Raw genomic sequence first — 23,920 nt, forward strand, 5'->3', positions numbered from 1 at the left:
GTAACCAACAAATACCTAACCAACTTACTATTTAATGCTGACCGCGCCAAAGCACACGAAACACACTTTTGAAAGTGCGCGCCACTACAGCCATTACGCTTGTAGCGCCTAAAGCAGCCGGAAGAACGTGCTGTGGTCTCTTCAATCTCTTCTTGCAGAAAAAAAAAGCATCATTTTCAGTTTCAAAGTAAAACAAATTAACCATAATTATTACGCTTACTTTATAAATGCAAGATATTTTTACTGCACTCGCTCGCAGACAAGTGAGCGGAAGTGTACTCTAGCGGAATGCTGAGTCGTTCGTCAGTCTGGTTCGTCACTTCCGGCACAACGATGGCGGCGACCACGCGTGGCAAAGCCGGAGCGATGCCGTGTACCAGCCGCGAGATGGTTTCCTACGTAATTTTCGCGCTGCTACTCGTCTCAGCGCGGTGTCTAGCAGACGATACTATTAGAGTTTCCAGACCTCGCGGTGTCGCACTTAAACGTAAGCCTCCTCATTACGTTCGTTTGTATCTCTTTAGCGGCGCGACGGGTTTTCTTTTTGTGCGCAACCCAGCCTCCTCCGCCGCCGCTCAGCTGTGATCCAACCGGCATTTGCAAATCTCCTCTGAAACGACGCACGCATGCATTTTACTCGTCACATTTCGCAGGAATGAGCTAAAACTGAAGCACATTTGACGTAGAAGAGTTAAAACCTCGTTTGACCGCCTGAAAAATCAAACACCGGCTTCCCCCTTATGCTCTGTCCCCTCACGTCATGTCTGCGGTTGATAACGTCGCGCAATTTATTATCGCCCCGTTGTAAAGGGCCGGTAAGTGCACTGTTTTCTGACGCCTCTCTCCCTCCGTGCGCTTTGCAGATGCGTCTTTATACGACCGCACAAGAAATTTCACGTGCTTCGACGGCAAGAGGGACGTCGAATTTTTTATGGTGAATGACGACTATTGTGACTGTGAAGACGGCTCAGACGAACCAGGTGAGAAGCCTTTTCTTGTTGATAAATTATGAGCGCACTCAAGGTGGCCATCAAATCAAAATCCGCCGTGCTTTGTTTGTACCAGGCGAGCCGTTTCGGAGAGGAAATCCGAAGCAAGAAAAAGCTCCCTTCCCGGGAACCCGACTTGCTATTGTAAACGTTGTCATTAAAACCGCTGTTATGTGCTCGAAAACTTCGTGCATGAAAGGACGTCGCTTCTGGAAATCTACTGTAACTATTGATACGTTCTTTTCTTTTAATCCGCGTCTTTCTTAAATCGTGACAGTATTGCGTGTCTGTAGGCACACTTTTTGTATACGCCAACCAGGTGCGCCTGTACGCTTGCGCTTTAATTGCTGCTGTCAGATTAAAGGTTTCCGTCTGTTTAGCGATACATTCGTCTCCTTTGGCTTCGTTTAGCCTCTCGTGCATCAAACATAGGTCCGCTAGTGAACATGATCAGTCTTCGCTGAAAGACATGATACAGATTTCGCAAGCACCTGTGGAATGTATGGTGCAAATCATGCCTATTATGCAGGCACATCGGCCTGCATCAATGGCAAGTTCCACTGCAACAACTTAGGCCACAAGGGCAGGGACATTCCTTCCTCCTGGGTCAATGATGGCATTTGTGGTGAGTTTCTTTCTGGATCCACCGGTGCCTTAGCACTGTTTGCAGACGCCCTTAAACAACACTGTAGACATATCCTCGATGATATCGGCCGTGGTCATAAAAACATTACCTTATGATATTCATTGAGCCAAGGTTTAATCTTTCTGCACCATAACTTGCATGTACTTGCACAACCATTGCACCTGGCGAAAACTGCCACAACGTGGAACTGATTTTTTTTTTTTTTTATCTCTTCTACTTCAGATTGCTGCGACGGCAGTGACGAGTATTCGACCTCTGCTGGCTGTGTCAACAATTGCCTGTGAGTGTCTGTACACTTGATGTTGTTTGGCATTTTGACTAAGCATAATCAAAATTGCTCCTCAAGATTGGTTGAAATGCCAACCATAAAGGCAGGTTGTGCAGTTATAGTCACTTTTTCCATTCTAGTGGGGGTGATATGAAACAATTTCATTGTACTGTGCCTGGGTACGCAGTAAAGAACCCCAGATGGTCGAGAAAAATCCAGATCCCTCCACTGCGACATCTCTCAAAACAAATTGCACAGTTCTGGATAGCTAAACTTTAAGGTTACTTCGTGTTTATCCCAAAGAGATTCAACTGTAAAGCAAATACCAAGTTTATCATGAAGAATTTTTTTCTCGGCGTTCTCTGAATAAAGTGGTTCTCGTGAAGGAAACTGCAAGATGTATGCTGCAAACTGTCAACCCCCGTTGACGAGATGTGCATCACAGTGCCTGGGATTTGCCTATTATGTGTCGCGTATAGTGCATGCAGAAAATGCCATTTCATTTTGTAACACAATAAAACATGCAGCTCTTGACACTGCACTATGTAATTGTTGTTTTCTAAACAGTGTGCATTTTTCAATTTCACACAAAAGGAGAAAAATGAAATTCCTTAATATTTTTTTACATTGTCATGATTAGGAAACAACATAACGTTCATCTGGTGATGCTATTGGGCTGTCAGCACAGCCTCCTACTATATTACATATTTGGAGGCTCATGTTTTAGAAACTGCGGTAACTCGGAACGCGTTGAATGGCAAGCCACGGTTGGCATCAGAGGCGGGACTGAAGCTCTGACTTGTTGCAGCGAGCTTGGGCGGCAGGCACGAGAGGAAGAAGCGAAGATGCGCGAGCTTCTGTCACGTGGTCTGCAGTTGCAGCAGGAAATGGCCAACGAGGGCAAACAGCACCGACTCAACTGCAAGGTGGGCTGTGCTGTCTGGTTATGTATCCTCTTACGTGCATTATATTGGCATGCATACATTGTATGTTTTTCTGGTGGCTGTTTTTCACTGGCTAGCCACTTTGCCAAGATATTATACTCCGTGCAAGATGTGCCTTCCTGTATTGCAGCTTTCTTGAACGTTGTCGTCCGTTCTATGCCAAATGAATGTCTGTACAATCAGATTTCATGCGTGAAGCGAATGTTGGTGTCTATTCTGGAACTTGCGTGAGCGCGAACTCTTACATTAGAATGAACAATGAGTCGTATATCAGTAGCCTGCACGTTCAACATGTAAATCAGATTTTAGATGATAAAACTGTGGCCGCTGCTATCATTGTGCTTCATTTGTTGTTTGCTTTACTGAGCACAATTTTACCCACTACGTAAGGAGTTAAATCCTTAAATAGCATTTTTGGCAGTTCTATTGTTCACTGTTACAACAGGACAAAATTACACATTGGCTTCAGTCTTTTTTAAAGTTAACTTCGCAAGGTTGCATAAGAAATTGATCTCGGGTATGAAGTCATACGCCTGCAGAAGTATGTGAAAGTAGTATACTCATGTTTGTGTCATCAGCGTTTGAGAAAATTCACATTGATCAGATAAATACCTTCTTGTTGTCATAGGGGATGAAAACCACCTGTGAAGTACATTTCGAATACCACTAAATACACATGAAAATCTGGGATGCAGCACCAACATGGCAGCCTACAACACTGTTTCACATCTTGAGCCTCTTGCTCAGGCAAAAAAAGCAATTTTTACCATTAAAAAAACATGGTTAGACGGTTACTTTGTCCACCTACATGGAGGTACTGCTTTTAAGTTTTTCACATTCGTAACGTACCATTAAAAAATCACCACCCAAGCATTCCATACAGATAGTTGACCAGCGAAGCTGAAACGTGTGGCCCCGGTGTTTATCACTGGGTTAATCTGGTTATCACTGGGTTAATCCTGATGGTTCAATTAACAACAGCTTGGTAGGCTGCCCGATCCTCAGTACACCGTTGCTGCTTGCACTCAGCTGCACGAGCCAGTTCTTGTGCCTGGGCTGCAGTATCGGGACGGCGTAGACGAGCTTGTTCCAGGTTCTTCTCGCGGCGTTGCTGATCGAAAGCTGCCTGCTCCTCAGGAGTACCTATGATGCATAGCCTGCCCATTTTGGAGCCGAAGAGAAACTGTGACGGAGAGCAATGGCGCCACTACTGGCGCAGCCAAATGCATGCCTCTTTATTTTTTATTTTTTTCCCCACGCATGCGGTTGTGCCGGAGTTTTCGGCATACAGGTGACAGACGGATGTACGAATCAACCAGCCAAATACAGCTTCACTGTAATAATTGGGACCGTCTTCGAAAGTGATTATGCCTTTGAGACACTTTTGACCCCTGCGAGGATGTATCAGCTATAAGTCCTGGTATGGTTACTGTAGCCAGGGTTGTGAGTCTTCATTACTTGGTGCCAAGTGCGACTGCTTTGCCATCTCTAAACTTGCAATGAAATGCATTGGTGTTTTAGTTATGTTTCCAATTTTTAAACAATGTGAAATATTGAGTTCGAGTGAAGTCTATTTCACCAAAAAAAGGCTTATTCACACTATATGATACATGTTATAATGCCATTGAGAACTGAATGTTAGGTCAACTTCGAAGCTCATAAATGAGATTGAACTAAAACGTGATTGCACCTGGTGCACCATGAAATTGACAGCAATGAAACTAATCTCACAGCACAGGCACATAGTAGAGTGTTGTGTTTGTTGAACAAGCTAAAATATATCTGGAAACTCGTTGACATTGTTCTGCAATATTTTGTTATCCTTTTTAGGCGAACACCACCTAACATTAATTTCTGTATATGAGCAAATATATATAAATGTGCACTTTTATTTTGCAGTAGTAAACTTGATTTCTCTGAATGCAGCAATGCGGTGGTCAGTAAATCGAATGCACCTAAATAGTACTTATTTGCATTCTGAAGGCATACTAACAGCAGTTGAACAGCGATATAACAATTTAAATGTAAAATGTCTTGCCAGTATCTGCATGTAATGAATATACTCTAAAATGAATATCAGATATAACTAAGGTATTTTTGTGTTGGATGTGACATTATTATGACAGGGTGCAACTGTACTACAACAGCAACAATAAATTCACCTAATCTGGCCATTGTATAGTTGCAAGATAGTTTTCAAAGTGAGTGGGCATGCTTCACTCATGCTTTAAGCTTTCTTAATGTGCAGAACAAACTCGAGGAGCTGCGCGGAAGTGTGGAGGAAGCACGCAAGTCACGTGAGGCCCTTGAAGCTGTCAAAACTCAGGCAATGGAAGCCGAGACCCAAGCCCTTCAGAAGTACAAGGACGCAGATGCCGGTGAGTTGCAAAGGCTGTGGGGGGACTGGCAGTCTTGCCAAAGACATATTTTTACAGCGAAGCTGTACATGGCTAGGTCATGATGAAAAATGTATCCGTGGGTCACAGCCATGTAGAGTGAGAATTTCTTCCCATACGTGGGCATAGTGCAATACCTGCTGGCCTGCAGTGGATTTGAAGGAGGCTTTAAGCACTCCACCAACTTGCAAAGATTTGTTTAATATCTTAGGTCCAAATACAACCCATATCGGATAATCAGCCAATAAGAACAGATACTACACTTTGACCCACATCGGCTGTGTCTACATTCGCACCATCCTCTCTTCGTCAGCGTTCCAAGTGCTTGCGTATCTCCTTTCCTTCCACTCTCCCGTGGTGGCGATCCCGTAAGCATGATGCCCGCCAGGACTGCGACACAGAAAGAAATGCAGACCGTCCATGTTGCCCCGATCCCGCAAACTTGGAACATTTCACTGGAGCAACAGCCAGGTTTCAGAGGTAGTTTCTGGGGAACCAATCTCGTGTGGCCTGTGTTGTGTTTGACCAACCATTACTGCACTGCGGGACGTCAACCAACGCACAATCGTCTTGGCTGTGGTGAAGCAGTGTGTGCTGTGGGAGTTGTGGTGAGGTGCATGTCGTGTTGCACAACCATACATGGGTACGTGTACCCCTGGTGCCTCATCATCTTCTGAGGCTGAACATCATGGAGGAGCGACTAGTTGCACCTCACCTTCCATTTATGTGCAAACGGCGTGTGATGCACGGCAGTGGGCAGTTGGCATTTAAGGGGCCCACATATACAGCTTTGCTGGTCATCCATCTTCACAGAATGCAATGGCACTGAATTTTTTGTAAGTGAACAGTGTTTTGCGCTATGTCTACTCAAAGGGACACTAAAGAGAAAAACAATTTGAGCTGTGCTAGTAAGTTTCCTTTTTACGATACCAGAAAAGCCACTGTCACCATGAGAAGAGGATTAGTAAGCCAGAAAACACACAAAACACAAGTTGCATTGGCCCCCTAAAATTTCTACACCAACTCTTGTAATGTCATGAGTTCTTATGGCACCTGCTGGAGCCTAGTTAACTATTTATCGGTAGAGATAAGGGTTGCCAACCAGCCTGAATGTAGCAACACCATCCAGACTTTTCAGCAAAAGTTCGAAGTACTAACTTGGCGCAGTCGGGACAGCCAAATGTCCCGACTTCTGCTGTTTCTACTTCTACTGAATGACAATAAACCAGATTTTCTTTCTGTAATGCCTGATAGGATTCTTCTCTTTTGTCCTCTGTTGCACCGACATGTATGTTTGAGTAAAAATGTTGTTTTTGTCATGGTTCTAGTTTTGTTGCAGGCCCCAACCATTCACAGTAACTCTGTCCGTATTGGTGGCCATATTAGAAAGGCAATTACTGCACCTTTCGTGATGTAAATCGCAATATGGTGGGACTAAAAAAGTTTGCGCAGCTTAGTTGCACGTACAAACTGGCAGCTCCTGGTGCTGAAAGAGTTGATGCTGACCAGCCTAGACCCTCCCCCCGTCCCCCTCCTTTCCCCCGTCCTGCCTTTGTCTGATTAAGATTTGGTAACACTAGTAAAGATGGACTACATTGTATTCCATAAAAAGCCAGAGACTGAACTTGTCTAGATTCCATAACTTTTTCTGAGCCAATGGTTAAAATATGAAAGAATGCTTCGAAGTTCTCAACATCACATTGGCACTCTGGTGCAGTAATTTCAGCACAAACTTCAAAAGGAACTTTCACTTTCTCTTGTAATAATCAACTTATTACCGTGTTAATAAAAATAGTTCAAAAGATTACTTTGTCAGTCTAAACTGATTTTAGTTTTTATCTCGAGTGTCCCTCTAAGAAGCTTGAGATTAGCACGAAATATTTCATTCCTCGCCTAAAAATTGCTTCAAATGTGTGTAATGCACATGTGTGCTATGTGTGCCATGACATTTTCAAAGCATTTCCCTGCTCTGTACACTTTCTACATCCTGCTTCTTGAAGTCGAGGGTTGTGTCATGTATTCAGGAGGCACTTTCCAACCGATTTATAGGTTTGTTCCTTTTCCTTCTCTCTCTGTCTCTCTCTTTTAGTACCCTAGACAGCTTATATATTGTCGGGAAAATTTTTAGCAAATAGAAGGTCATAAAAATTGCAGCAAATCTGTCAAAAATTATGCAATGTCAAGGAATAAAACCATGAGAAAAAGATAAATTGCAGAATTCTGTTTGTCAGCTTCACCTCAAGAGCTATATGCCTGACAAGATCTTTAAACAGATTGCATTTCTACCACAAAAACAGTGCTTTAAAAAGAAAAATACCTTGATTTGCATGGGAACCAGTCTGAATTTACTCACCCTATCTCACCCCTTTATTCAAAATACTAATCGGGAAGTATGGCCTGGCGTCTTGCAAAGTGTGCCCCTTAATATTGGCACTTTTTTCAGGCCTGTAAAATTTTTTTAGTGGTTTGGAAGAAAGCATGCAAAAGCCAAGGAATCCACAAAGCGCAATAGAAGACACCTTCTAGCAATCTACCCTCCCTCTCCTTTCTTCATCCATTGCCGCTCTTAACTTTTTCTTTTACTCCCTTGCCAGCAACAAATTTCTCAGCACCCTCGAAAAAAAAAATAAGGATTGTCATGCTCTTTCGTATTCATCTTCAAGGCACTGAACTTATGCTGGTGTTCGACTCGAACTTGTGTTTGATGTTTTGGAGATGTGGCCACTCTTTCAGAGTGTTTAGGTGTTCTCAGCACAGATACGGCCTTTGTGTTCGCCAAAGTCACTGCTCTGAGAAACAGAGCCAGGAGGGTGGTGCTGTGAAGGTGCAGTTTGCCGATCGAGCAGTTACGAAATCGTCATTTGCTTCAGTAGTCGATAATGTTGAAGGCCGCCCTGGCCATCTGCCTCAATTGCGCCACCTGGGTTGGCGCCTTGCCCCTTGTGCTCCTGGGCTTACAGGCCATTCTCCGGGTAAACCTATAGTGCTTAGCAGCAGAGCTAGTGTATGGTAGTTCTTTGCGTCTCCCCGGAGACTTGTTTACACCAATGCAGCTAGCAACCCAGCCACAAGCATTCCTATAACGCCTCCTGGACTGTGTTAAAGACCTCCAGCCCACTCTGTCCCGTCCTTCCCACCACAATACAGTCTCCGTGCACCTCTGACCTGACGACTTCAACACACGTTTTCATGCACCGCAATGCTGTCCGACCACCGCTAACCCCAGCCTACGGCAGACCATTTCACGTCCTCCACCGCATCTCGAAAACCGCCACCCTTCTACAAAATGGCCGTGAAGAGACAGCCAGCTTAGACCACATTAAGCCGGCTCACGTGGAGACCATAATGGAAAGCCTTGCATTGCCGCCTGACCTCATACTAGAGTGCCACAACCGGCACTCAGTATGGTTCCAACTTCTAGTCTAGGTGGGCGGCTCTGTAGTGCCCTCCCTTGGGCAGTGCCTAAAACCCGGATAGCGCATGCCCTCATGAGAGGAAAATAAAGATGGTGCCTTTTCATGGCACGCGAAGCCACAGCTTGCGGTTTTTCCTGGAGTTGATTTGGGTCACCTGTATTTCTTCTTCGCTCCTGAGGCATAAGCCTACAATGTAACCCAAGATAGAGTAGCATAGAGCAGGACACACAAAGCCTCTTCTTCCTTTACTCTGGCTTGCGCTCTCCTTTCAATGCTCTCGATCACAAGGTCAAATTTCAACCAAGTCAGCTTTATCACGGTAAAGAAATCCAGGTGTTCCAAATTTCTGGAGTCCCCCACTACGACATGCCTCGTAATCGGGTCATGGTTTTGGCGTGTAAAATCCCATAAGCTAATTTTTTTTCAGGTCAGGTTTATGGCTACCTGCTGACACCACATGTGTCACTGTGACTGCTTCACAGACGAAACTGCTGATGACCTACTAGAAACTCTTTTGTTCAATATTCGTCGCTGTTCTTGCTGTCTCTGTCAATTAACTTAGCCGTCAGTTGGGCATGTATCGATGTTAGTGGCATCCTTTAGTGAAACTTTTCTCAAGTCGTTGAACTTGAGTGTATGCAAGTTTTACATAGGTAGCATAGTACTACATGGTCATTTGCAATGTTGCTGCAGAGCGAAAACGGGAACAGGAGGAACTGGAGATGCAGCGCCACCAGGAAGAGGAGAAGGCGAATGCGCGCGAGGCCTTTGGTGAACTGGACCTGGATGGCAATGGCATGCTTACTGTCGAGGAGCTGCAGAAGAACAAAATTTTCGACCAGAACCGAGACGGCACCGTGTCTGTGGAGGAGGCCAAGGTAACTGTTGCAACAGGCATCTGCAATTACTTTCCATTTGTTCATTTATGATGTTCCACCAGCTCTGCAATACTAATCTTGGCGCACATGTATGCTTCTGTTGTCACTGTACATGCCCTGGCAGTAACCAAAGTTGACTGCAAAAAAAATGTGTTGTATATTATTAATTTGTGATATACTGCTAATTAAGTCCCATGGGATAAAGACCTCACGCAAGGACACAGCAGGGACTTTTGCAAACTCTTGTTGCACGACAGCCAAAGCAGAACACACCAGCATATTTGCTGACCACATGACCCCAATTGCTTACAAACATACATAGACCAATGCCACAGGACGAGATCACGCACCAGCTTTGGGCTGCATGAGCTCGGCGTGGCTGAGTGTTCATACATTAACTTGGCTGGTGTTTGCATCTGTTACCTTTCCCTCACTCCCCCTCCCACCTTGCGCAGTTCTTCTTGCACATGAAAGATGAGATGGGCCTGGAAGAGTTCTCAAGCACAGGCTGGATGATCATGAAGCCCATCTACAGCACAAGCAAGGTAAGTTGGGCTACAGGAAGGTTACTACTACATGTATATGACACTATAGGACGTGTAGCTTACAATTTTGTACTGTGTTTGGTGCACCATTTTCAGTGTGATCAAGAAATTTGGTGAAGCTTTCAATGAGCACTAATTGGCTAAGTCATTGACAGGATCAAAACTGCTGACCAACATTACCAAAAGATGAAATCCAGATTAGATTCGAGTACGAAACTAGAACTACAATAATAGTGACAAGCTAACGTCAGTGGCATTACAAATTTTTATGGTCCAGTCCATACATCGCTGTAGCTGTAGCTGTGAGAGCTGCAGTAGCTTTGCACCCACTCTTAGGCTACCACAGATAATGCTCGGGGTTTTCAGGAGTGATGAGGCCTGTGATAGTGAACCAAGAGTTATGACTCATCACTTGCAGCTCGCATGGAACAAATGTTCTTTTTCCAAATGAAAACAAATTGCCATTACTCTCGTACCATGAAAATTGACGAGTGAACCACCAACGGCGTTGCATTTATAATTTTATGAAGTATGTAAGTTGGAGTGCATGCTATAATCAACGGATATTTACGATACCATAGTTCACTAAATGGAGATAGTATGTAATACTCAATAAAGCTGAGATTACTATATTGTAAAAGTTGGTTGTATTGGATTTCACTGAATTGAGGTTTTCTATAATATAGTTCAACTGTAGTCAACATGTAAACTACCTCTTGGTTTCTCTTTCTTTTTCTCTCTCTCTTTTTTGAAATGGAAGTAGCTGTTAAGACATCCTAAACAGCTTAGATACTATCTATCTTCAGTCACCAGTCCTACCAGGTTGAAAATATTTCCTTAAAGCTACAGCAGTTCAAGGAAATCAGGCCGCAATAAATGTGTGCTTGCACCATTGTATGTAATACCTATTCGATAACAACCGCACAGTTCTGAGCATTCAAGCACGAGTGCCGCAGTACACCGTCATATAAAACCAGTGTCGCACTGCTTTTCCTTCATGTCTCTGTCAAGGTAATTTCCTCATTTTGCAATTTCCAATTTTGCAAGAACTTTCACCTGCAGCAGATGTCTGTTAGCTTATGTCTTTCTATCCTGTGCAATCTCAATGGGCTAACATCAAAGATGGTGATAGTATTTGGTGTGAAAACATGTCCAACAAGCTCGAAAGACCATTTTATGAACTCGTGACAGCTGCTCACTGTAATATAATAGGAACACCTATTAAGCATGAATATTCGATGGTGCATGAACAGTTGTCTAAACATGACACAGCCCAAAATCTAGGCGTCAGAGCATGAATCAAGTTATTGTGACAAATGCAAATGAAGTTGGAAATGTAGAAGTCATTCTAGTTAATTATGACTGCTTCACATGTGGATTTAGGCTGATAGTACACAAGCTCGCTTGTAGTTAGTCTCATGGTTCTTGTTTGGGAGCTGCCAAGTGAAATAGCATTCTTAGTGCTTATGCACATTTAGAAAAGATTGTGAAGAATTTCTTTGGCAGTATGTACAGCATTTGTGTAATGCCCTCAGAGTTGCACTTTGTTACGCTGGACAGTTCGGGCACTTGGTTTACTACAATTTTTAGCACACTTCTGTAAAACTCCTAAAAAGACTAATAGATTTTCAGCGTCCCTTGCCGCTTGTCTTAATTAGTCTGCTTTGTCTGAATCCTATTAAGACTGCCTCACCAGCATCCCTTATGATTAGGTCATCGTTTTGGCATTTAAAACCCCAGAATTAAATTTTTCTTTTTAAATGCCTCACCTGAAAGTACAAAGAGAGTGTCACTGTACATGCACAATACAGTAAAACCTCGTTGTGATAGAAATCACATCAGACACAAAAATACTTTCATTATATCTGATATTCGTTATAAGCATATACCGTACTTGCATATACGATTCTACTGCATGCCCAATTTTTGAGGGTGTGAAGTAGGGATACAAAAGAGCACTTGAATGTAACATGCGCCTGAAATATATAAAAATATAGCATTCCCCTCATGTTCGCAATGAGAAACAAATGATGTGCAGAAGTTGCCTTCACAGAAGGGAAACTTCTTTTTAATTGAGCTTTCATAATGAAAGCAGCGTCTCGTCATTTCTATTTGCGCTTCACAGGCCACAGATACCATGCACACAGGGGCAGTATTCTAGAGTGATTACTTATCAGCATTCTCAAAGTATGCGACCAAAAGCATTCCTGGCACTGTGCACAGATAGGGGGGTGATTAACTAGAAATCTCATAGTATCTCCAAAATTCATTGACTGAGAATAACTCTCCAGGTCATAGTCAAACACAAAACGAAAGCCACAGCAACCTTCACGAAAACATGCTCTGTCGCCATCTTGTGATAGCAATGATGTTGCATCTGACGGCTTTGACTGTAGGCTCTTGCCAATGGTGTGAACGCTGCTTGAATTTCATATCCCATTGTACAGTGCAGGCAATTTTCAAACCAGTTTTCTTGCAAGAAATATACATGTTGGATTCGTGCAAATACAGTGTTCATTACACGCTACTGTCATTGAAAAACATTTTAGATATACTTCAGTATGACCAATAATTTGTTATATCAGTGGTTGCTGTATTAAGGTTCGACTGTTTAAGTGTATGATTTTAGTGACCAATTTCAAGATCTTTCCTCAGACACTTGCTGTGGTACTCAGTGGCTAGGCTTAGGTTCATGTTAGAGAGCCCCACAGGGTAAAGAGAGTTAATCTGGAGCCCTCTCCCCCCTACAGCATTTCTCATAGCCTGCTTGTTTCTTTGGGATGCTGAACCCGACAATTTCCAATCCTCTGCAGATGCCTCCTGCTCCAGAGACGGTACCGCCACCGCCGCCACCACCTGCGGAGGAGCAACAGGCCACTGCCACCACGCCGATGCCTCCATACAAGGTATCCACATCATCTGCGTTGCTTTCATTGGCAGCAAATTTGGGTAGAATGAGTTTTGGATAATTTTCTTGATAGCTTCCAATTACTAGGTGCTACAAGCTTTATATAATCTTATAGTTATGCCGGCTTGCACTATACTATGGACTTCTGTCAATTCAACCATAGTTGGTTCATTTTTGAGTAAATATTCAATCTCCAGTGAAAGTCCCGGCCAGCGCCCATACAATTCTATGGGCCCCAACTTTTGTTATTTAAATCCTGATGTAGGCTCCGCTTCACCATATAATTTGAACTTCATTTAGAAGCAAAAATAGCAGCTCACAATAAATGAAAGCCTTGTTTACGAGATTCAATTGGTCATCTTTCTTCAAAGAAATGTGGCCTCTAAGTTTCCTGCATGTTACAGAAGGAAGCAAGAAACCAAAAGTGCATTTGTGGAATTAGCATTAGCCTACTGTCAGATTATCATTGTCCTCATGAGGTGATGGCGCAAGTTTTGGCGTAGAATGGTGACAACAACGTACGGCATTCAAAATTTAGAGCTTATTCAAGAGAAGTTACTTTACATGCTGAACTATTGGCAACAGTCACATCGAATTTTTCCAGCACTCTGAAGAGTTGCATATGTCATAGGGCAAACTGGGAAAGTGGTTAGTCTAGGCATGCGCTATCACCTCGTTCGTAATGGTTCTGGAGTCAGAAAAAAAGTTTGAAATATTAAACACTGTGGATTGTATTGAGGACTACATGATAAAAAGCTGTTTAAAATTAACGATGATGAACATTCAGTGTAAATTAATCTTCCTTCTGCGAAGGTAAAATCTTTTGGCTTGATCTCATTCATGATTACAGTAATCAAAAGGCATGTTAAATTTGTTATAAAATCAAGTGCATGTAACATTTGCGCGCACATAGTTTTGTCTAAAAGCCCATAGAAACTGGGCCTCTCCTCCCCCCCCCCCCCCCCTCCTCGAGAAAAAGAAGTCCTGCTATGGTTTCAACTGTCATCATTCTTCTAGCTCGTGCTCATGATCTCAGGCCTGATCGGCAGTGAGGTCTACCGGTGCAACCATATAATGGTAGCAAGCTCGACACGACTATTACCTCCAATCTGGCCAGCAGCAAGTAACACCACTTCAGCATTGATTAAGCTGCTGGGCTTAACTACATTCTGTCATGGAGTTGCTGGCAGAAAGTTGGTTTGATGCCAGGTCGACAAAGATGCTTTTGCAGCAACTCTGCACTCAGAAGGCCGGAAAATTGACTTGTCAATGAAAGCAAGGTTACGGGCAACAACCTGAATGGTGGCATTTCTTTTGAAAAATCAGGTGTTCATGTAGGCTTGGGTGCGCATTATTCTGTCACTTAAAACGCATAAAGACTGGTCAGTGACAAGTCAAGAATGCAGGAGCAGTTCCTCCCGAAAAAGCACGATGTGCCTGCCGTTTGTCCCTCCACGCTTCAAGAAATAGTTCCCCTAGAAATGACACCGGCACGAGGTGTAGGAGGAGCCCTAGCTGTTCAACAATAATGAGCCTGACAAACGGCTAAAACTTCCAAGACAACTCACTGAACAAAATTAGTCGTTTGAAAAAGCAGTTACGAGAACGATTCGACTGACTCTGTGCACAAAGTAGTATATCATATTTGCGCAAATATAACAGTTTCATCTCTCTCTCCTTTTTTTTTAACCTCTGGTCTCAGAATTGCATCTGGCATTAGTATCAGGTTCGTGACAGAATTATATAAAACTTTTTTTTTTAACTTTATTTCCACCTGCTCACTGTGCCCACTACCACTTCACCTCACACAAGCGAGCTGGGAGTTGCCAGTGCACATTTTGGACCATCTTTCATCTCATTTAGAATGCCGTTAGTGCCACATTATTGTGGTTACAGCATGTTCATTGCAGCCTTGAGCAACACAATCAGTGCTGTTGTGCAGGCACATCAAACAAATTTCAATGTCACTCACTGCATCGCTGCGCAATCCATGAAGGGCTTTACCATGTTTGATTGTGTCACAGGCATTTCTGAAGCCGTTTGTCCAGTAACCTTGGTGGGTGTCATGGAGGATGACACCATTCTCGCTGACAGTGACAAAGGTGTCAGCACTCGTCCTTCCTTCTTTTTCTTTTTTTTTTTTTTAGAGAGAGAGCGAAAGACTGCAAGTCCCCCCCTGCTTGATATTCGTGGTAAACGTAGCCTACGTGCAAATATGGTACTCCCTCAACAACATTCGCCCACCCCTCTTTGTTTATTACGCAAGTTTGCACCGCTGTTGAGATGTGACGGAAAAGGGCTGAATAGGACTAACTGATCCCTTCACAGACCTACCACTCACACCCGATTCACAAAATAAAGCTCCCCCCAACAGTGGGCAGGGTTTCCTGGAAAGGAAGCATCTGAGAAAAGTGAAAGCGATTACATAGTCACAAGGGATAAGAAAGTAGTGGGGGATTACAGACGAGACGAGTCACAAGAGGATGTTACATGTGTTTCCTTTAAAGAACGCTTGCCACCTTATTCTTGACTTGCCTGTAGTGTTGTGCCTTCGCACGAACTGGCATTCATACGTGACGTAGGTCATGGAACACTGAACAGATGGTGCTGCAGCACTTATGTATATAAACAATGTTCACCTGATTAAAGGTTGTTATCGGCATGGGGCCTGGGCAGGTGCAGCGTGTTCACTTCGTGTCGCTGCGCTGGCGACACAACATTTCCAGTTATCAGTGACTAGGTGCACTCTAGGTGTGTTGTAATTGGGTAAACACAGCGTGTGCGATTCCTATCTGTGTTTGAGCATGCTGTACCTTTGTGCTCCATGCCTGCACAGGAGGAAGAGGAGGACGAGGACGAGCTTCCCGACGACAACACGGACGAAGGAGAAGATGAAGACGATGAGGTGGAACCACCTAAGTTCCCACCCAAGGAGGACGAAGACGTCTCCACGGAAAAATCCACTGTGGACACCACTGAGTATGACGAGGAGACCAAGGCACTCATGGAAGGTAGCTGTTGCGGCCATATCTTAGTCAATACCACTAATCAGTACAGCGTGTACACATGGCAAGTCAAGGTGAATGTTTGAACCCTTTCAACGCCGACATATTTTATATGCACTGCGCCACATTCTCAACTCGAAAAAGGCCTGATAGTCAACGCTGCTGAAACTAAAGCGCCGTACTGAAAACTGAAATGCACCGTAGACTTTAAGCTTTCCTTGCCTTCTAATACAGTTGAACCTCAGCACAGTGTAAACCCATTCATATGTTTTTCACCAATCTGGAAAATAAACGTAACAGCCTTGTAAGTGTACAACGGTTGATGCATTCACTAGCTTTAATCTGCTGTCTTATGAAGGTCTAGGGGTCACTCCACGCCAACTGTCCCAACCGTGGCGCTCGAGAAAAATCATTTCTCACAAGAAAGTACGAAAAACTTACAGGTATATAAGCTTTACATGAACAGTATTTCTCCAAAACATTTTGAACGGAAAAAAATTTTTGGCCATGTGAGCGCCATTTAAATTTCATGAAATGATGGAAAACCTGTGAGCATCACATACAATAATAAAATTTTAGAAGAAGCCTTGGTGACAGTTCTATAAAAGTACTTCCAGGTTTTCTCCCCTGACCCGTCTATCATAAAAAATTTCGCAAAAACACTAGGATTTGCGCATTTTCACATCAGTGCTAAGGGGTAAAAAATATGAAGTTATCTTGTGAAACTGTTTTATAGAAAGAACAATGCTCAGACGACGTAAAACCCCAAATCCGGAACACGGTCGATTTTTGGCAAATTTATTTTGCACCTGGTTTTCCATCATTTCGTGAAATTTAAATGGCGCTCATCTGGCCAAAAATTTTTTTTCCCTTCAAAATATTTTGGAGAAATACTGTTAAAGTAATGTGTATACACCTGCGTATATATATATATATATATATATTGTAATTAGAAATTATTTTTCTCGAGCCCCATGGTTGGGGCAATTGGCATGGAATGAGCCCTAGTGGTTGTCTGCAGGGTCGTAGTATTGCAGCATCAAAGATGTATCACATTTGCCTTGACCTTTCTTGCACCTCTTGAAAGCCTACACTGCTGGCTCTTACGGCAGTCTTGGGATGCTTTCAGCTTCCTAATGCAATTCTAAGATCTGCTAAGCCCTTATCTCTTTCATTTGGATTTATAATACATACAGTGAAAGCTCGTTAATTCGAACTTCAATAATTCGAATTTATGGATAATTCGAACTGTACGATTTGGTCCGGCCAAGCTCCACAGAAGTCCATGTATAAAAAAGTCCGTTAATTCGAACGCGAGAAGGTTCCCTCACGGATAATTCGAACTACGCTCGCCTGGCACACGGCCACAGAAACGCGCCTACTGCCTACACACAAGGCTGTATTGCCTCCGAAATGGAGAGAACGGCGAGAGAAGGCAAAATCGAAAAAAAATCTAACCGACGCGGGGTCAGCCAGAAGGCAGCGGCGGCTGCCGCCTCTCTGTTCTATGTAACCTCCGAGACTTCTTGCCCGTTGCGAATCTCGGAGGCTTTGAAAATCTTGTACAGCTGCTAATGTTGTGCGGAGCATGGCACGGCAAGCTCCAAAACACAGCGCATCAAGTACGTCGCAGCTGCGCTTGCAATCAAGAACCACCGAATCAGGGCCTTCGCCACCTTCACATGTTCAGCGTCTTTGTCTCGACAGTCTTCACCGGTTGTGCACCTCTGTTTTCAGCTTAAGAGGTATCGGCCGTCGCGATTCATTGTGACGGTGTTAAGCGTCGGCTAACGTTCGTTTCGGTGGACATCGGTGGTGTGGCACAGTCGGACCCAGAGCTTCGACTTGAAGATGGCGTGTGCCCGCGGCACACGCCATCACTTTTTGACACGCCAAATTTCTGGCATGCTCTACTGCTTCCAAATCGCAGTGTACTGTTGCCCTCCTTCACTTTCGTTAGTTCGAACTTTCGTTAATTCGAACTGAAGCGGCTTCCCCTTGCGGTTCGAATTAACGAGCTTTTACTGTATATGTGAAGATGTGGGATCGTTCCCCATCTGCGGCAAGTTGTTTTTTCATCCGCTTTGATTTCCATTAATTTATCATTTCTTTAATGCTTCCAGTAAGTACTAATAAGTTCCCCTGTGTTGTCCTTGGTGTCAATGTTTGTTGGCATCTTATATTTATTTATTTATTTATTTATTTATTTATTTATTTATTTATTTATTTATTTATTTATTTATCAGTATTACCCTCAGGGCCAGAGGCATTACAGAGGAAAGTGGAACATACGGAGAAAAAAAAACATGATACAGCTTTTTGTTCTGTTAATACAATGTTAGCTAAAAAAGATGAGATAAAAGAGGGAAGCAACAAAAACTTAAGCAAATGACCGATAACAAATATAATTACATACTTGGTTAGTTACGTTGCAATACACTTGTGTTTAAAACGTTATGAAACTGGGAATAGTGAGCAATGGATGTGACTGATCCCGGAAGGTGATTTCAGTCCTGTGAGGTGCAGGGTACAAATGATCGATAACATGTTTGCGTTAAGCACGACATTATTCCCACCTTTTGTACACGATTGAAACGAGGGGAAATGTATGATGGAGGAAAAATAAGGTAATAATAAAAATATGTATTACACCTGGAAAAAGAAGGCCAAGACTTGTTTTGCACTGAACTCAAACCTGTAAATTAATTTACCTGTCTGTCTCTTGCAGATTATTGAAGAACCGCTGTCTGGCACACTCTTTTCCTAAGAAAGTTCACTGATAGCTAGGATATTGCTGCTGAGCTGTCACTACCTGTTAAGAGCCTGATGTTGGGGTAATATACAGGGTGATCATTTTTAAACTTTATAGAATCTTTAAAATCGCCTGTTGCACATAGCATAATTCTAGTCCTTTAGCTCGATTGTTCAGAGAGGCGGACATCACTCGCACGAAAAATTGGAATATGTATACAAGTAATTATCAAAATTTTTCCAATTAACTTATTAATTACTGTATGGCACATATTGCAGTTTACTCATTGGAGCCATTTAGCTTGTGATACACATCCAAATGGAAAGAATTTCCAGAATCGCACCAATTTCTAGATATGCGCCACCGTACTCGCTGCAAAATGCACTGTTGAATTTTTTTACTAAACGCTCTTTTATATATTGAAGCACAAAAGTGACTGGTATGCCCATGTATTTCATCCAACACTTGGGCAAATATCTCGAAACTGGTGTCATCCTGGCGATTCACTTCAAGTTGACGCATGTTTCGAGATCACCGGCTACAATACGTAAATTGCAATATGTGCCGTAATGTAATAATGTGGATGTTAATTAGTTCAATGTCTTTCGTTTTCTTGTACTAGTAATGTCCACCTCTTCAAATACTTCACCTCAGCGACAAGAATTACGCTGTCTCGGGGGATTTTTAAAAACGCCGTAAAATTTGAAAATTATCACCCTGTATAGTATATGTGGAACTGGTTGGACAAGCTCAGTGTTTAGAGATGAATGAATTGTCAGCGTAATTTGCAGGCAACGATAGAGTTCTCAAATTGTGTGTGCGTGTGTGTGTGTGTGTGTGTGTGTAAAAACATATAATGTTCGAATTTCTTTTATACAGCTGCCAAGAAAGCACGAGACGAGTTCACTGAAGCTGACACCAAGGTCAGGAACCTTGAGTCTGAAATCAGGTGTGTATAAAAACAAGAAATGGCAAATTGTCCGCTGGACCATAATGATAGTACAGCCGTGGAGAAAAATTCAAATGAGCATCAGGCTTAGTTGAAACTCTCCATGACAACCTGTGTAGCATAATATCTCCAGACTCCCTTGACTCCGTAATTCCTGTAATTCTTTTACCGTATTTACCCAAATCAAACGCACACCTTTTTTCCTGGAGAGTGGATCCGAAAACTGCCCGCACGTTACAATCAGATATGAAACCAAAACCGCATGCGCGGTGTTAGCAAAAGGCTACTGTCAGAGCCATCATACGCAACGTCATTGCCATCACAAAGTGGCAACAGAGCATGTTTTTCTGACGGCTACTGTTGGCTCATCTTGTGCTCGACCACGATCCAGAGCGGTATTTTCGGCCAATGACTTTTGGAGATAGCTATCACTTTTGCAAGATCTCGCACAACTGTGTTGTATACTACACATTTCTTTAAAGACTCCACAACCGTCACAAGTGGCATAGCGACACACACATAGGCTAACCACTTCGCCATTTCGTAATGCGATTCAAGACACCAGTATGTCAAAAGCATGCGGCAGTGGTGAGCATAAAATAATCTTTGCTTTTGAATGAGCTCTTGTAATGAAGGTGTCACATTGTCATCACCGACCTACACGAGAAGTTATTCTGTCACCACCTTGTAATGGTAGGGGTGATGCCACTAGTTGTGACTGCAGGCTGTTGCCAGCATTGCAGCCACGGTTTTGGTTCCTCGTTCTCATTCTCATTCCTCATACGCTTTAGCATTGGGTAAACATGGTGGTCATTCATTGCAAGGTGCCGTCATCGAATAAATGCTGCCGAAGGCAGGCCAATATTTCGATTGTTTCGTGGAAGATAGCGTATCATCATTTACACATTCGCTGCACTCTAAGCCACCAAGACTGACACTGTAGCTGTGAAAATCACCATAGGGGTTTGCATCGTGCATGTTGACCAGTAAGCTTCAAATTATCCAGCAAGGACCAATTTCGGGATCGAAATAACAAAAGTGTTGGTCCATAGAAATATGTGGGGTACTAGCCGTGACCTTCAGTCTAGGTTGAATCGGCTTGAAATAAATTCGAATTAACAGAAGTGAAGCATGCATAAGCTTGGCGCCATGTTGCGATGCAGGAAACTGGAGCAGTCCCTCGACACAGACTACGGCCCCGATGACGCATACGCAGCCCTGCGTGAGCAGTGCTTTGAGTACACCGACCGGGAGTACACATACAAGCTGTGTCCTTTTGACCAGGCGTCACAGGCACCCAAGGCCGGAGGTGCCGAGACCAGCCTAGGGTGAGCACTTCCCTTTCATTAGCTCTCTCTCTCTTCTTTTGAGAATGCCTCAGTGATGGACTGTAGCAAAGCCTTGATTGGGCAGTGTTTTTATTTATATATTGTTTTTTCTTGAACAGTTAGGGCCTGCTCATAACAAAGTCTTTCAGTGTGTGAAAAGGTGTTTTGGAGAAGCCTGTTAAATTGCATAGAGTTTACTAAGATTGCAAGAAGGAACTCTGGCACCGCAGTATTGTTTGAACATCTGGCTATAAGTTGGTGCAATCCTAAAGTGAAGCCAGCGCAGTCCAGACACGTTGACTGCTTTGTTGTGTTTGGCAGTGTCAAGCCTTTTCTTTCCGACATTTTTATTCATATGCAATAAAAAAAGAAATATTTGCCCATTTGAAAAAGTTTAAGCTGTCATGCATTAGTGTTGTTTCGGCCTTAAAATTTTAAAATATTTTTCCCAAAAAGCTAATGCATGCAGCCATTTTCACCAGGTTCGTGTCACACCTCCTTGCATGCTGCCAATAATTCCTGTGAGGCCACAATTCGGGGTACTGCCTCCTTGGCCACAATGCAGGCCAATGTTGTAGACGGCTAAGTCAGTGTTTTTTGGATTGTTTACATGCAGACGCTGGGGCAGCTGGAATGGACCAGATGACAACAAGTACAGCCAGATGAAGTACGACGGCGGTGCGACCTGCTGGAACGGGCCTGCAAGATCGGTTGTGGTGAGCAGCACATTTCAAAGCAAAGCTTTCTTTGGCATTTGTTTTCATTTCCTCAGTGGTAAATTTGTGGATATATATAGACAACTTGGGTGGCTACATGTGCTAGCTGTTCTATCACCTAGTAGACAACTTCGATCACTAAATATGTGCCCAGACAGACAACTTTGGTACTGGGTATGTGCCCATTCTTGGCCAATCCTTGAAATGGACGTGCGATGCAACAGAAGGGGTATGAAGCCTTTAATGTATTTATATAGTATGTGTTGTACTTCCCTGTGCACACACCTCTCATTAACCTTCTTCCCTCGACAAGCATCATACATCGCCTTCAAACTCATGGCGTAGACAGCTAACAACTAAAGGCAACGAGGCTGTGTTCATGTAATCCGCTACTGCTGCTACCTCGCCAATTCAAACAAGCTTTGCGTCATTTTGATTCCAACATTGCGTTGCATTTTTTTGGTCAGCGAGCTGCATTGTATCATGCACTTTATCCTTGGCTATAAATTAAGTGCTGTCAGGACTGCAGCTGGCCATTCAAATTGTTTGTTAGCCTACTGCAGCCTTTTCTTGCTTGCCTTTTTTTTTTTCACAAGCACAGAAACAACTGGAAAAAAACATTTCAATAATCAGGTAGTTAGACATAGCTTCCTCGCTGTGTCTTTCACTTTGCTTCTACAGACGTCTAGTAGTATTGTTGCTGTGTTCATTCATTTTGCATTTGTTCAGCATGTTACCTGCAACCAACTGGGGATTGTTGGCATAAAAATGTGCAATGTTGGCCAGAAAATGTTGTACTAGCACTATAGATGATTGGTTACTACAATGTTGTCCTTCAGCTGTTCACTGCCAGTGCAGGCGAAACAACCTGTCATATGCCTGCTCTAAAGTGCTGTCTGCATCTTATTCATTGGATGCAGACTCCAACAGAACCTGAAATATCTGAACAGCGATAACAATGCCGCACATCGTGACAAGTCGTCTGTGGCATCCCTCATTACTACAAAAGCCACGTCTACCACGACATCACCAAGCAAAGTGAGCAGCAAAAGAACAAAAAAGCACATCTGAACGAAATACGTCATGCTGAGTTCCAGTCTACTCCACCTGTTTTTGCAGTGCAGTTTCAACTGCTCCTCGGATTGCTTGCAGATCGAAATTTGCTCTCAGTCTCTCATTGGGACACACGATTCGCCCCCCACTCTGTCATTGGAACACAGTTGCCCCAAAAATGGAAAACAAAAACTTCTGTCAACACCTCCATTCAAATTCATCTTTTGCAGGCCAATCATGATACGAGTGCATGATGTGTGTCACATAAAGGGGCAGTTTGAACGTGGTTTGTAACAAGCTCTGATCTTGGAGGCAGTGCAACACCGAAGCACCAACATGCCTCATAGCACTAACCAAAGAGCTAACAAATGTCTCCTACAGCAACAAGGCTGGTGTGCTGAGAAGCTATCACTTGACTTTGACAATCATCCTCTTTTGATAGTTTCTGCTCAGCTTAATAAGTATTTTGTGCGTGTGTCATGACCTGCGCAGGTTGACCTTCACTGTGGCCTGGAGAACCAGCTGACGTCGGCCTCAGAGCCAAACCGATGCGAATACCACTTCGACTTCAGCTCTCCGGCGGCGTGTACCCCCGTGCCAACTGACACGCCTACAGAGTCGCATGTCCACGAAGAACTTTAACAGATCCTCATTGACATGTTCCACAGTCATAGGGGTGGGCATCCATGTTATACCATTCCAGAAGGGGCCCAATAAAAGCGTCTCACTAGCGCAGGGATACACGTGGATGTAGCCAAGGAGGGAGGGAAAGACGTGCAATGCGCACAGGGTTGTTATGACGTGGTTTGCATTGACCTGCACAGCGTAGAGTCTCAATTCACGAAGAGATCAACAAAATGGTTTTACGGCTGCCTGTCTGGTTCTTTTCTGGCCTTCTGTACATTTGTTGGAAGGCAGTACCAACCCCCATTTCTTTCCCTACCGCCTTTGCCTTCAAGCCGGTGGAAGTCTTTTGCTGTTCAACAAGCACTGACCTTTTGTCCTGTATACTTGATGTTTCTTGCTTTTTTTTTACCTGTTGTAAGAAATAAAGCGTGTGATAATGCTTTTTTAAAATCTCGGCCTATGAGAGTTCTTTCAATCTGCATGCTTTCAATGGGCTGCTC

General features: G+C 43.4%; 1 protein-coding gene and 1 pseudogene across 1 annotated transcript; one reads left to right on the forward strand and one right to left on the reverse strand.

Moving 5' to 3' along the window:
• Nucleotides 1-301: 301 nt before the first annotated feature.
• On the forward strand, nt 302-23,870 carry LOC135906495 (glucosidase 2 subunit beta-like). The gene is made up of 14 exons (XM_065437903.1): nt 302-487; nt 864-980; nt 1,519-1,614; nt 1,858-1,915; nt 2,712-2,829; nt 5,096-5,225; nt 9,353-9,537; nt 9,993-10,082; nt 12,896-12,988; nt 15,827-16,001; nt 19,627-19,696; nt 20,860-21,024; nt 21,641-21,740; nt 23,286-23,870. Exons 1-14 carry the CDS (start codon nt 334-336, stop codon nt 23,433-23,435), a joined length of 1,701 nt encoding a protein of 566 aa, XP_065293975.1. The 5' UTR covers nt 302-333; the 3' UTR covers nt 23,436-23,870.
• Nucleotides 5,347-5,527, reverse strand: LOC135906563 (U2 spliceosomal RNA; annotated as a pseudogene).
• Nucleotides 23,871-23,920: the final 50 nt, after the last annotated feature.

The sequence above is a fragment of the Dermacentor albipictus genome, chromosome 9 (genome assembly GCF_038994185.2).
Source record: "Dermacentor albipictus isolate Rhodes 1998 colony chromosome 9, USDA_Dalb.pri_finalv2, whole genome shotgun sequence".
Taxonomy (NCBI): domain Eukaryota; kingdom Metazoa; phylum Arthropoda; class Arachnida; order Ixodida; family Ixodidae; genus Dermacentor; species Dermacentor albipictus.